Source organism: Haemorhous mexicanus, chromosome 3, assembly GCF_027477595.1.
Source record: "Haemorhous mexicanus isolate bHaeMex1 chromosome 3, bHaeMex1.pri, whole genome shotgun sequence".
Classification (NCBI taxonomy): Eukaryota; Metazoa; Chordata; class Aves; order Passeriformes; family Fringillidae; genus Haemorhous; species Haemorhous mexicanus.
In genome coordinates, this window is record NC_082343.1 from 58,996,397 (window position 1) to 59,009,871 (window position 13,475).

Below are 13,475 nucleotides of genomic sequence, written 5' to 3' on the forward strand. Positions count from 1 at the left end.
TTCAAGCTGCACTCATTCAAAATTGTAATTATCCTTAACAGATCATCTGATAAAACATAGCAAATGGTGGAAAAGTTCACTCTATCCTTGTTGCAATGCTTGCCTGTGCAAGAATCACAGCAGCGTGCCTCAAAACAATGCTAACCCAACTGTCCTTCCAGGTCACAGGCAAAATGGCTGTACTGGCTAGAAAAGCAGCAGTTTTTTAATGCTTATCCTGGAGCAAAGGTGCCAAACAGCACCTGTACAGCCTCCTCTCCCTCATCCTAAGCCTGCCAAATACTTCTTGTCAGCAGTTGCAAAGAAAACTGGGAACCTCAGCAGCTCTCCAGGATCATTTAAAAATCACATTAACCACCTCCCATGAAGTCAACTTCTACTTCTGTCTACCAACCTGGCACTGTTAAGATTACCCAGATATTCAAAAGGCAAGAGAAGTTATGACTTTGTACTTTATTTACTAATCAATGACCTAACAGCATTAGGTCAATAAGGGCATAAAAAAGGATGAAATTCTATTTTGCCCACTTTTCCCCATAGTATTTTTCTCCAGGCATGACAACTCCATGTTCTAAGGACAACATAGGCTGGAAAGGACACTGCCCAAAATACTGTGCTAGGCTAACTCTTAATGAGCTGACTTTTGATATTATGACTAGTACCAGGATCCTACATGCAATTTCACAATCATCCATGTTAGCAGGTCATTTGTGCTCCCCTAGCCCTGGAAACCAGTTCCTGGCACACTAAAGACAAGAAGGTAATCAAGAACAGTCATCAGGTATTCACCAGGGGAAAGCTGACCAGTCTGATAACCTTTTAACTATGAAATGACTAGCTTGGTAGATGAACGGAAAGCAGTGGATATTGCCTACATTCACTTCAGGAAGGCTTTTAACTCCCTTAAGATCCTCATGCACAAGCTGGGGGAGTAGGAGTTGGATAAGCAGACAGTGAGTTTGACTGAGACCTGGCTGAACTGACAGGACCTGAGGGTGGTGATCACAGGCACAAAATCTAGTTGGAGGCCAATGGCTAGTGGCATGCCCTAGGGGCTAATACAGAGTTCCATCCTGGTTTATGTACTCATTAATGATCTGGCTAATGGGAAAGAGTGTGGATATATAAAAAGAAATTATCAAGAGAAATAAACAAAACCAACACTCCCACCACCACTGAAACTAATAAAAAAGCTCTCACCCCCTAAAAATCTAAAACCCAAACAAACAGCACCCCTAGCAAAGGAAGGGGAAAATATATGCAAAAATGCTTTGCATTTTTATACCAGAAATGAAGAGAGTGTAGATTCATGGATGTGAGTGTTGACACCCTCTCAGTTCCAGCCCTGAAACCTGTGTGAAAGTCCTGGAAACAACAGTGAGAACATATTCTTATTAAGTATGTTTCTACTGCCTACAGAGAATGCAGCATCAGCAAATCCCTCTACTAGAGGACAAAAAACATTAGACTACATCTCCAGTGATAGTTCTTGGATGGGGGTAGAGGGTGATTAAAATAGCACCTATTGATTTTTTCCTTTTTGTTCTCATGCTGTCCTCAATCTGATACCTCTTCAGCTCTTTGTATGTGGGTTGCCCCCCTCCTCTTTCTCCCTCCCTCTGCCAAAAAAAACCCCACCCTGAAACAAAAAAAAATCCAGCCCTCCTTACTACTTTTAGACTGTGTACATAAGCTTCTGGGGGTCCTGGTGGACAACAAGCTGTCCGTGAGCCAGCAGTGAGCCCTTGTGGCCAAGAAGGCCAATGGTATCCTAGGGTGCCTTAGGAAAAGCATTGCCAGCTGGTCAAGGGAAGGGATCTTGCTCCTCTACTCAGCCTTGGTGAATGCACATCTGGAGTGCTGCATCCAGTCCTGGGCTCCTCAGCACCAGAGACATGGAGCTCCTGGAGTGGGTCCAGTGGAGGGCTGAATATGATTAGGGCACTAGGGCATCTCTCTTACAATGAAGGGTTAAGAGAATTGTATTTGTTCAGCCTTGAGAAGAGGGGAATTTTGTCAATGAAGCACCTGAAGAGAGAGTGTGAAGAGGATGCTTTCAGGCTCTTCTCTGGGATGCAAAACACTAGGGTGGGAGGCAATGGGCAGAAAGTGATGAACAGGAAGTTCTACATGAATGTGAGGAAGGGTGACTGAGCACTGGAACAGATTGCCCAAAGAGGCTGTGGAGTCTCCCTCACTGGAGGTATTCAAGGACCATCTGGACACCATCCTGTGCCAAGTGCTCTAGGACAGCCCTGCTTGAGCTGCGAGGTTGGACCAGATAGTTCCCCACAAAGCTTTCTAGATTCATTATCAGTTGCTGCAGGAAATAGGCTTGGGCATTTCACAGGTTCACAGTTCCTTCAGTTATTCCATAACTAAAAATGAATTTGCCTTATTTACTCTACATCTACTGTAGTGGTGCCTGAAGTATTTTCCAGAAAGCATTTATTGGTATTCTTGCTTGTAATTGGAAGATCTGTTAAAAGACATTCATTTTAGTTTTCAGTTACTCAAGTTGTACAGTTCACAGCATAGGAGGATGAGTGAGGGCTAAGGCTTCCAAAACCATGGAAGTCATGCCTAATGTGTGGTTACTATGCACAGAAGCTGACTTGGTTCTGCAACATCTGACAACCTTAAACACTCCAAAATGAAACTCAGGCAACAGTTGAATGTAGTGAAACAGCACCAGCTACGGAAACCAATGAAATCAGAACTTTGCAGGGTGGGGTACTGGTGTTTTAATCACAACATGCATTTGAGTTATCAAAGCCCTCACATTTTTCCCCTGCTATTGTGGGGCCATGCAGCTTAGAGCTCCAGGTGGGGAAGAGTGTCTCCAGCTGGCTGATATTTCCTATCATCTCAGATGACCACACACATCTACCTGGAGCTCTAGGTTCTACAAACAGCACACTAAGCACTTCTTTGTGTGTTAAACATGTAGGCTACAAACAATAGCCAAGGAAATCCATTGTCATCTTAAAAAATGCAAAGCAGAGTGATGCTGATGGCACAGACACAAGTACAGAGTGAAAAGAACAATCCACAGAAGGACTCATCCATATTTTTCCCTGTACTAGAAAGAAGAAATGAAAGGTACTGTTAGGCTAGGGATTGGACAAAAACTCTACTGCTGCTAATAAATGCTACACCCATTCAGAATAAGTAATAAAGAAAATGTAATTCCATCATATTACAGCCAAACAACAGTATTTTCCAGCAGATACATATGCCATATTCAATATTACAGGCCAAGGACAGAGAGAGAACAGACTGCAGCTGTGAGCTGTATGAAAGGGACAGGGGAAAAGGCAGGAAAGAACTTCCACGGCTAGGACTCTGGGAGGGTCAGGAAAAATCAGTAAGACCCTTCAGATAAAGCATATGAATAGGCAGTTGCATTTATCACTCTTTGTTCACTACTGCTGCCAGCTGTAGGATGTTTTTTTCTGTTATTTCTTCATGAACACACAGTAACATCTTAGATTTATCTAATAAAATAAAAACTAGAAATACACTTGAACACCTATGTTACACTAATTTATAAAGACTAGCAAATGCCGGTTCCATTGTCAGGTCCATCTGTCCCACTGTGAAATCAAGCAATGTAAAAAATGGCATTATGGAGCAGTTAACACTGTCTTAACCAAGCCCCCTACCTTGACAATGCTTTTTAGATCCTGCACATACATCCTCTCTGTCTCCAGAATCTCTTGGACAACTCTGTCTACGTAGAGGAGCTTTGGACTGGTGGGCTCTGTGACCAGGGACATCGCACAGTTTTTGCTTGCTCCTTTTGGTTCTGCTTTCCTTGGCATGCTTGGTCTTTTCTCAAGGCTTCCCTCAGGATCCTCTTGCTCCACAGCGGAGTTTTTGCGTGTCTTGTTGCTGGAAAATCGCCTGGCTGGGACCAGTTCTAGCTTGATGGCACCTGTTTCTTTATCCTGGTTAAACAAACCCAGGTGGCTGTTGGAAACCAAGGTCATTCTGCTTCCAAAGGAGCAGTGGCTGTCCCTGGAGGATGCGGAGGAGGAAGTGGAACTAAAGCTGACAGGACGGTCACTGTCTGACAGTTCCATGGTGTTTTTCTCACAGTAGCGGAAAGATCTGCTCTCCTTGTGCAAATCTTCCTCCTTCTTCTTGGAGTCAAGGGCCTCTGTCACAGTTGGTACAACATCAAGAGGTAAGTGGAAGTCATCTAAACAAACAAACAAACAGAAGAAGTGGGTTTATTGTTACTGCTCCATGTAACGCAAAAGTTGACGGCAGATACTTTTAAAGCTTTTTGCATAGAAAGCAGCCAAAACTCTATTTAAACCAAAAGACAACCAGAACAACATGGTTTGGGGGGCACTGTAACGCTAATGCTTTTTAGGCTGGGGGGGTCCCCCAGTGAGGGCTACAACACCACGTTCCTCCTGCTCACACTTCTGTCTCTGGCACACCCTTCTTCTGCCAGTGTGCTGGGCCTGTCGCTAGCACATCCACTGCTCAGGCTCAGCACAGGAGAAAAACAGAACTCAAAACATTTTCCCTAAGGTCATAAAAGACCCCCACAACTTTACTGGGAGCAGTTCCTGCTATCTCCCAGCTGAGCCTTGATCCTGGCTTGGGAGGTTTGGAAACCTCAAGAAACACAGAGTGATACCAGAAAGTGTCTTTCATTTTGAATCCCATAAAGCCAACAGTCCTAAAAAACCTAAAAGCAGTTATCAATCACCAGCTCTGCGGCTTGTACAAAAATACTAAAAGCAGAACAATTTCCCAAAGAAAATAATGTAGTTTCTGAAGAAAGAGTCCCCACCGGAAAGAATGCTGCCAAATAGTTTTCTACCGGGAAAAATAAGTAATTCTAAAACTGTTCTGCTCAAGCCAGAATATTACCCCCCGCTGAACTGACCCAAAGCTGTTTTTCAGATCAGTGCAACAACAAAATAAGATGTCTGTCTTCCTGTTGGCATTTCAATTCTGCTCTATTTTCCTTGCCAAACTGCCCTGCAGGACACTGTCCACGATGCAATGCAGATTTGTCTCTGGCCAAGTTGTGTGTGATACAGCATAAGAATCTGCAAAAGTAGCTACAGGTAAATTCAATACTTCAAAGCTTTGTTTCAGTAAGAAGTGTCCTCCCGAAAAAAATCTTGCCACAAACTCATGGAGTTTCATAATGTCTGTCCTGTGAAAAAAGGGAAACTTGTGACAATTTAGGAAGAAAATACTGAAGCTACCACAGCACGGTAGCTTAGTCCTTATTTTAGTCCAGTGACAACTTTTCAAAAACTCATACCAGTAATTACAGCTCTTGACAACAGTTTCAGTAAAGGAACCATAAAGCTGCAAATCAAACCCGCCCAACCTTTAAGGTGGCCCTTCTTGAACTGAGTCAGACTTGCTATGCAATTACAAGCAGAAACCTCCCAGACACACAGCTCCTGCAGCTGTCAGAGCAGGGGGAGGATTTCATCCAAAGCTGAAAGCAACTCTCCCATTTTTCAAAATAAATCCAAAGCGAACAGAAATAAAATACCAGAGAAGAATGTTTTGATTTATTTGGCCTATCTGGAATGCATAAGATTTCATTTGCATGTGAGTAATTACTAGCACCATTTCAGCCATGATGGGATTAGCTTTCTATTAAGAAGAAGTATTGCCCTCAAGGTGATGCAAAGAATTAACACTGAGAGTAATTTGCTCATTACAAGGGTTAGAAATTGGCCATTAGATTAAAAACCTAATTCAGAAGGTCTGTACCTCTGGTTTTATCTTGTAGTCTGAAAATCTATAGCCTTTCTTTGTGCCCAGTTCTTCCAGTTTTGAAGCACAGAAGCATATTTTCTTACCCTTTTTGAAAAAAATAATATCAAGTACCAATTCCAAAATAAGATATAAAGTAATAAAATAGGGGAAAAATTTTAAACAGAAAAATGCAGAAAAATTAAAACAGAAAAATAAAATTCTCTTGTTTCTATGTGGGTACAGAAAATGATGTGTGCCTTGCTATTACTGGTGATAAGAAAGCACACATTTTTGATAAGAAAGAATGTATTTTTGTTATCAGCTTTGGATCATTTTTCACATTCAAGTTAGAAAGCAGAATGCTGCTGAATGAAAAATGCCCCCTTGAATAATGTGCAGGATAAACAAGATAACAGGGGCAGCACTTCCGTTAAGTTACTCCTAGGTATTTTATTAAAATTACATGACAAAGAAACACCTGATTAGCTACATTCAGGTGGGAAGTAAAGGCAAAAATCTTATGAAATTCCATTACACCACATTCTTTTCTTCCTGTTCATTGGCATATGGTCTGCCTCTCAGGTAATAATGCAAAGGCATTAATAGCGGTATTTGCTTCACAGAAATTCTCATTAATATAAAAAATAAAAACAAAACAACAGTTCACATCAATGACAGTGGAGTTAAAAAAATGGGAAGGTAGTTTTACACAGGACACACTTGTAGCCAGAAGCTAACATGTTTTAGAAAACGAAAGTAAACCCACATATTCTCTTGTTTAATGACACTGTCATTGCTTAATAAAACAGCTGATGATTAGTTGGAATAGTTAAAATGGGCTTGCTCTTTAACACCTGCATTCCCAGTGACCTTGGCAAACCCCAGGCAACTGCAAGGCACAGCAAATTAATTGCATGTAACATGGTTGATTCAAGTTCCTCTATTTTATACAAATTCCTGTATGCTTCTATGTAACTTACACCAAGCTAGGTGTTTGCTACTTGGTCTGTTGTGTCCTCAGAGCCTCATCCTGACTACTAATCTGAAAAGTTACTTTTTACTTCGTTTTTACTCCTTTCCCAGGGGATAAAAATTGTCATTTGGCTTCTCTGTGGTGAGTTCTGTAACAGTTTTGTGCACTGTGTCGCCAACCAGTAAAATATGTTTCTCAGGGTGCACTCTGATGGTGCAGGAGCCCAGTGTTCCTGCAGAGCAGCAGGTAGGCACCTGGGCAGCTGGCACACCTGGAAGAAAGGCAGGGCACAGCAGAGCGGGGATTTCAGCATGGCACAGAACCAGGAAGCAGCTCCCTTCCCTCAGCTGGCAAGTCCTATACCAAACACCCTGCTCACGGAAATTAGGGCTTGGGGGCACGCCCTGGTTCTGCCCAGCTCTCAGTTCCTGCCTCAGGTATAGGTAGCTGTGAAAAACCTATAGCCCTTCCCAGTAACGCAGGATCTGTTATTCTTCCAAGGCTTCACAAGATTGTCTTTGGAAACCCATCTGAGCATTGTAATTGGCACTGGTGAGGCCACAACTCAAATCCTGTGTTCGGTTTTGGGCTCCTTACTGAAAGAAATATGCTGAGATGCTGGAGTGTGTCCAGACAAGGGCAACAGAGCTGGGAAGGGTCTGGAGCACAAATCTTATGAGGAGCATCTGAAGGAGCTGAGGGCATTCAGTTCAGACAAAAGAAGGTTCAGGGGAGACCTTATTGCTCTCTATAACTACCTACCTAAAAGGAGGTTGTAGTCAGGTGGGGGGCTGGCCTTTTCTCCCAAATAACAAATGATAGGACAAGAGGAAACAGCCTCAAGTTGCACCAGGGGAGGTTTAGATTGGATATTGGGAAATATTTCTTTACCAAATGGGCTGTCAAGAGCCAGAAGAGGATACACAGGGAAATGGTGTGGTCACCATCACTGGAGGTATTTAAAGAATGTGTAGATGTGGCACTTGATGACATGGTTTAGTGGTGAAATTGGCATAACCACTGGGCTAACAGTTGGACACTTAAGGAGGAAAATTACCTCTACAATTACCCTTGCTGTTAAAATTAGGAAGAGTTTTTAGATGATTTCTACAGTCACAAGGGCATCAGGACAGAGAGCAGTTGAATGGAGTCCATTGCCACAGCCATATGCCCATCCTCTTTTCTCTTGTCAGGGTCTGTATTTGGCTTTTCAGACTTCTGAGGAGTAGCTTTACTCTGCAGTTGTACCACTAAGTAACTTCACCCTTCTACTAGCTACCTAAGGTCTGTAGCAAATGCCTGGTGAGAAATCCACAAATGAATTAATGAGAATGAAGAGAGAGTAAACAGCCTTCCCCAGGATTGCTCTCTATGAATCATAACTGACCCAGTGCCTTTGCAAACCCTGTAACCTCTTGCAAATTTCCGTCTTTCACAGAAACTTACTATAAAAAGCAAGTTAATTGTCCCATACCCTGTGGGACTGATTTACAAGCCCAGTCCACCCCAACCTCCCAGTTTCAGCTGCAGCACCAGTGGGTAGGTGCTTTCATCAAAACTCAGTCTGCAAACACTTTGTGAAACTGTAGGTACCCCCAGAGCCTGCAGAGGCACACACTCTGAGCAAGTCTTCTATACCCTGACCCATGTCTGGTCTGGTTCACTGCTTTTTTTGTTAGGCTTTCTTTTGGTTACTGAACCTTTTCAAGGATGAACCAAAATAATATTGAGAACTTTTGTCAGTTGTGAATAACGGTATTTAACTCAGTCTGGGGAGAAAAAAAAAAAAAAGAAATCTTCAATTTGCATACTTTAATTAAGGAATAACAGTAATTACTTGTTAGTTCAGTACTGAAAGGAGGATAATTACTACTTGTCCCTACTCACAAGGAAACGTGCTCCCCAAACAAGGTCATTTCTTGTTTGTGCTTTTGCATTAATTCAGCTACTCTCTCCCCCTTCCCAGCCCCTGCAAAGCTCCCTGCTCCCGTGTCACACACACACTGGCATGGCATGACCCCACAGTGCTCCCCAGCAAGAACAATGCCCCTTGCATGTCCCTGCTCCACGGACATGCAAGGGGCAAGGAATACTACTGTTTCATCCCAACAGGCAACTCTAATATTAGTTACAGGGCTGAAGGCACATGTAAAACAACCATCTTGGCATGTCTCAGGTTTTCATTGCACAGTCATGAACAAGTTCTCACCAAAAATGCATAACCTCCTTCTATCACTTGCTTTTCTTTAACAAAAACCTCCTTCCTGTAATTATATTCATGGTAATGATAAATGGTTTTCCATTATCTCTGCAGCTTTGGCTATGCTAGACATTAGTATACAATGACAGATAAAGTGCTTTGTCTTTAAATATAAAAGTGACTTAAAGATATCCAAGTCCTATCTAAATATAGGTGTTTATTCCTCCAAGTTGTTTACTGCACATGAAATTTTACGACATACTGCACAAGTAAAACCTCCAAAGTTAATTTATATTCATGATTAGCATTGTTGTTGCCTTTCTCCCGGCAAGAAAAAGAGCACCTCAGGTGTTATCTACAAAGTCAACATTACCAGAAATTATAGTCCTCATAATCTCTGGAGTTTAGCTACCAAAAAGCGATGAGACTACAAGAAATAACTTTCCCGGTTTTTTGTCCCTGAGATATCTTCATATTTCAAATAAAACATTCATACTGTGGATACAATTAAGCAAACTAGTTTAGAACAATTTCTACATTCAGAATCAAATCCAAAATGCAACACTGGAACTGAGAAACAAAAATGCTCTCAGGCTTCCTGAGAAAGATTAAAATCCATCTACTACCAATCCCAAATGATCTTACATACACTCCCTATATCTTCTGCTCTGAATCCTGTCCAAGCGAAGGTCAGCAGATTTTTAATCACTAAATTTTGTATATGAATAAGTATCAGTTCTAAAACTAACACCCTCTGTGAAAAATAGCACACTAGAGAGCTACAATATTTGCAGGATTAGATTTCTAGCCTGGACTGTCACAAACAATACTCTGCCAAGTATTTTAACTGAACTTTGAGGAACAGAAATCCCATTTATTAGAAATCTCACAACAAGGGAAAAAAGTCACCAACTAATGTGCTTCTATCAGTCCAATTACCGTCCCCCCGCCCCCACTGCCTGCAGTACGTAAAGCAGAATAGCCTCTGTCACAACCAAGCACGCTAATACCCGAGAACATTATTACAAGGGAAAATCCTCTGCGACAGTATCTCACCGCTGAGGAATGTCTCTGGCTCCTCACACCCGGGCTGAACAAGTCCTCTCTCTTTCCAGTCCTCCCTGAACGAACGAAGAGCCCACGACCTACCTGTGCGGAGAGGAAGAGAGAGGCGCGGGCTCTGACTTCAGCTGCTCCCGAATTAGCTCATTGGGCACTCAGGTAAAACGAGAAGCTCTTACTAGTCTGTACAGCTCCTTCGCCAGAAATATTGCATGAGTCAGCTTTTATCTATCAAAACCCTAAACACAAAGGCTTTACAGAAACCTGATTCACAACTTTCACATCGCCTTTTTCCCAGCGCACCGACAGCCTTCGGCATCACTACAAGCTTTAAATGACATATGACATCATGCAATTCAGGGACAGGACAATGGGCATCACCATGGGTAACTTTAAAATGCACACTTCACTGAGCAACACCCACTAACTTCCATTTTTCCAGGCACAACACTGAGCAAACATCAAATAGAGCCCCCACTTCCACAGCATTTGTTTGCTTGATTTGTAAACAATATTGATAAGCATTTAAAGCAAATAAATCACTTGCTGGTACTGTGAAATTTCTGTGTTTACGTTAGAAACTTCCATGAACTTGCAATATAATAAGACGATCCTGGGAAATAGAAGCATCCTGGATCTTATTCTGCCCTAACATAAACAGGAACAGGCTTTTGCAGAGCGCTTGCAAAGCTTCAGTGGTTTGGGGTTTTTTTCAGGGCAAGAGAAATGAATTTCAGAAGAAAATGTGAAAACCATACCATCAAGTATTCTGTGCTAAATCACAATGAAGACGAGTAAAAGGAAAAAGAGGAAAAAAAAAAAAAAAGAAAAAAGAAAGGAGAGGAGACACTGAGAGGAGAAGCAGGAGAAAAGAAAAGATGAAAAACAGAAAACAAGAAAAAAAGATATAGGCTGGTGCTAACCTGCTAACCCAGGAGAAAGTTTGACATCTCCTTTGCCTGCAGAGGGTGTGGTGGCATTTCCATCTTGGAGCTGGGAGGCAAAAGAAGTTAGAAGAGTTCCCAGCTGCTGGCACCACTTTCCAGGTGTGCTCTCACACCAGCATGCTGAAACGTAGCCCACAAAGAGACATTCTATCTTTAAAATTATACTTGAAATCCACTAACTATGTCCTTGCACATGACACAGCCTCAGCTTCATTCAGAGTGTTCCTAAAGAGCACAGTCCTTGAACAACACCTTACAGCAGGAAACTGGAGGTAGAAAAGGAAGCCTTGAGACCATTGGCAAAGCTGTGAAACACTTTGATCTGAACATCAGGGCTCTTGGGGTGAAAGTCCCTTTTACCCAGGCTAAGAGATCAGGTGTTTACAGCCTGCCATGCTGACATTACAGATCATTGAGATATGCTCCCTCCTGTATTCTCTGGATTCTCCCACAGCTTCTGAGGATTTTTTTAATACTTACATATTTACATTAAAACATCTTTTTGCAAGATCTGTGCAAAATACTTTAGAGTGAGCTACCACATATTTGTAAGTCCTGGACACACTCAAAGGCACAGAATGGACAACACTGGTGGCAAAATTTTCAGTACATCTACAGTGCAGCACCCAGCTACTCAAATCACTTGAATATGGCAAATATACCATATGTTTGCTATGTTCCACATGCACACATATTTCTGTCGGAAGCTAATGATTTACTCCTCTGGACTTCTGCTTCCTCACATCATGTGCCCACCTTGCCTACAAAGCTTCTATCACCTCCAAGTCAGAGGTTTGAACTAATTCCTGGACAGACCTGTACAGCATTAACCGGACATAGAGCACTACCTGGTCAATTCTGTGAAGTCCTAAGAAATACAACGAGTGTCAGCAGCTTCATCATTTAGTGGTGCAAAGCTCTTGAACTCTGAAGTCTCAATGACAGAAAGTGCCCTACATCTGTTTCAGTGGGCTGGGTAAAAACAGGGGCTGCAGCTCTGCAGTGTGAGCTTCAGCCACTGGTCTGGACTGGCACAGGGAGCTCTCATGAGCACTCCTGGGGGTGGAGGAAGAGGGAAGCAGAGCTGAGATCCTTACTTTGCTCTGTCTTGGTCTTTCATCTCTGCACACCCACATCTGACCTTAGCTCTCCCTTCCATCTCCATGTATAGGTCAGCAGAATTTTCCCCCACACATAAGAATTTCCCCAAGAACAAGCCCTCAACCTCCATCACTTTAAACATGCACAGCTCTGAGCTGTCAGGGCAGAAGACTGGAAAGCAAAAAGCCTCCTGTTTTACTGATGTGCATCACAAATGAAACAGTACACAGATGTGTCAGAAAAACAATGGGCTGGCCCCACGTCTCGTTTTCTGGTATTTCATGAACTTTGTTTATCTGCATTATATTTCAGGAGTTGCATACCTTTCTCTCCCCCATCTCCTGCTTCCTTCTATTGTATGTACAGTGGCATAGGATCACATTTTTAGTGTATCAGGATTAAGATTTGAGAAGGGTGACCTGTTTTTATTTTGGAACAAGGCTTTGATTTTTCTAAACAATAAGTGAAGTTTATAGAGGTTAAGAACCTCAACAATAAGTGAAGTTTATAGAGGTTAAGAATGATGTTATTCTATAGATCCCAGCTGGCTAAGAATTTACTGAAAAATAAGTTATCCTCAGCAAAATTTGAAAAAATCACCCTTAATTCAACCACAAGGTACATTCAGGCTAAAGGACACACTGACATCTTCCCTGGAAGTGCAATGTAATGTATTAATAACTCTCTGCAATGCAGTAGCTATTTAATCTGTACACAGTGCTGCAGAGACACCTAACAAAAGGAACAAGCCATCACATGGCTTGCTGATGTACTGCAACACAAACAGAGCATATGGATCCAATCCTCCAGTTATAGGCCTTTTAGAAGAATTGTTTTGCATCTCCTTGTCAGTTTTGAAGGCTGGCTTCTCTCCTCTTTAAAAAGAATTTTTAAAAGGCACAGTTCAAATCTAAATCTGAACAAATGAAAATTCAGTGAAGATTTGTAGAATGCATATGGGGGAATAACACCCTAGATGACAAGGAGGGGTAATACCCTGGATGACAAGCAATCAAAGTTTTTACATCCTTTTCTTTGCTCCTACTGGCATTTAGTGAAGAAGTGTAAGAAATGCATTCAACGTGATGCTGCTTGAATGTTTTAGTACTTTTACACTCAAACTGTTTTGCCAGAAGGAAAATCCACACACAGGCTTCTATCCACCCAGCACCACATAGGATCAGGCCTTGCTGCTGGCACCTTACTAGTGCCTTTCCATGCCACACTGTATCACTGTAACAGTGCTTGGACACCACATTTGGTTTTTACTTTTTCCTGGACTAATCTACTGCTCTGGGCAAATGTCCTGTCAGGCCAACACGTAACACACTACTGCCTTCAACTTCATCTAAGCAGCCTAAAGCTGCTCCTGAAGTTCACAACTTTTCAAAGCCCACTGCAGCACAAGCACACAGAGGGTGTTGGGTCAGCCAATATAGCACACAATATT

The 13,475-nt window shown here is 42.2% G+C and overlaps 1 protein-coding gene across 5 annotated transcripts in view; it reads right to left on the reverse strand.

The window, feature by feature from the left end:
• The window catches only part of PLEKHG1 (pleckstrin homology and RhoGEF domain containing G1), a 126,197-nt gene that overhangs the window by 42,471 nt on the left and 70,251 nt on the right, over positions 1 to 13,475 (reverse strand). For all 5 annotated transcript variants that reach the window (XM_059841978.1, XM_059841980.1, XM_059841982.1 and 2 more), the window contains one exon: positions 3,666 to 4,204. In XM_059841978.1, the coding sequence (XP_059697961.1) occupies positions 3,666 to 4,204 (539 nt within the window). The remainder of the gene's footprint in view (positions 1 to 3,665; positions 4,205 to 13,475) is intronic.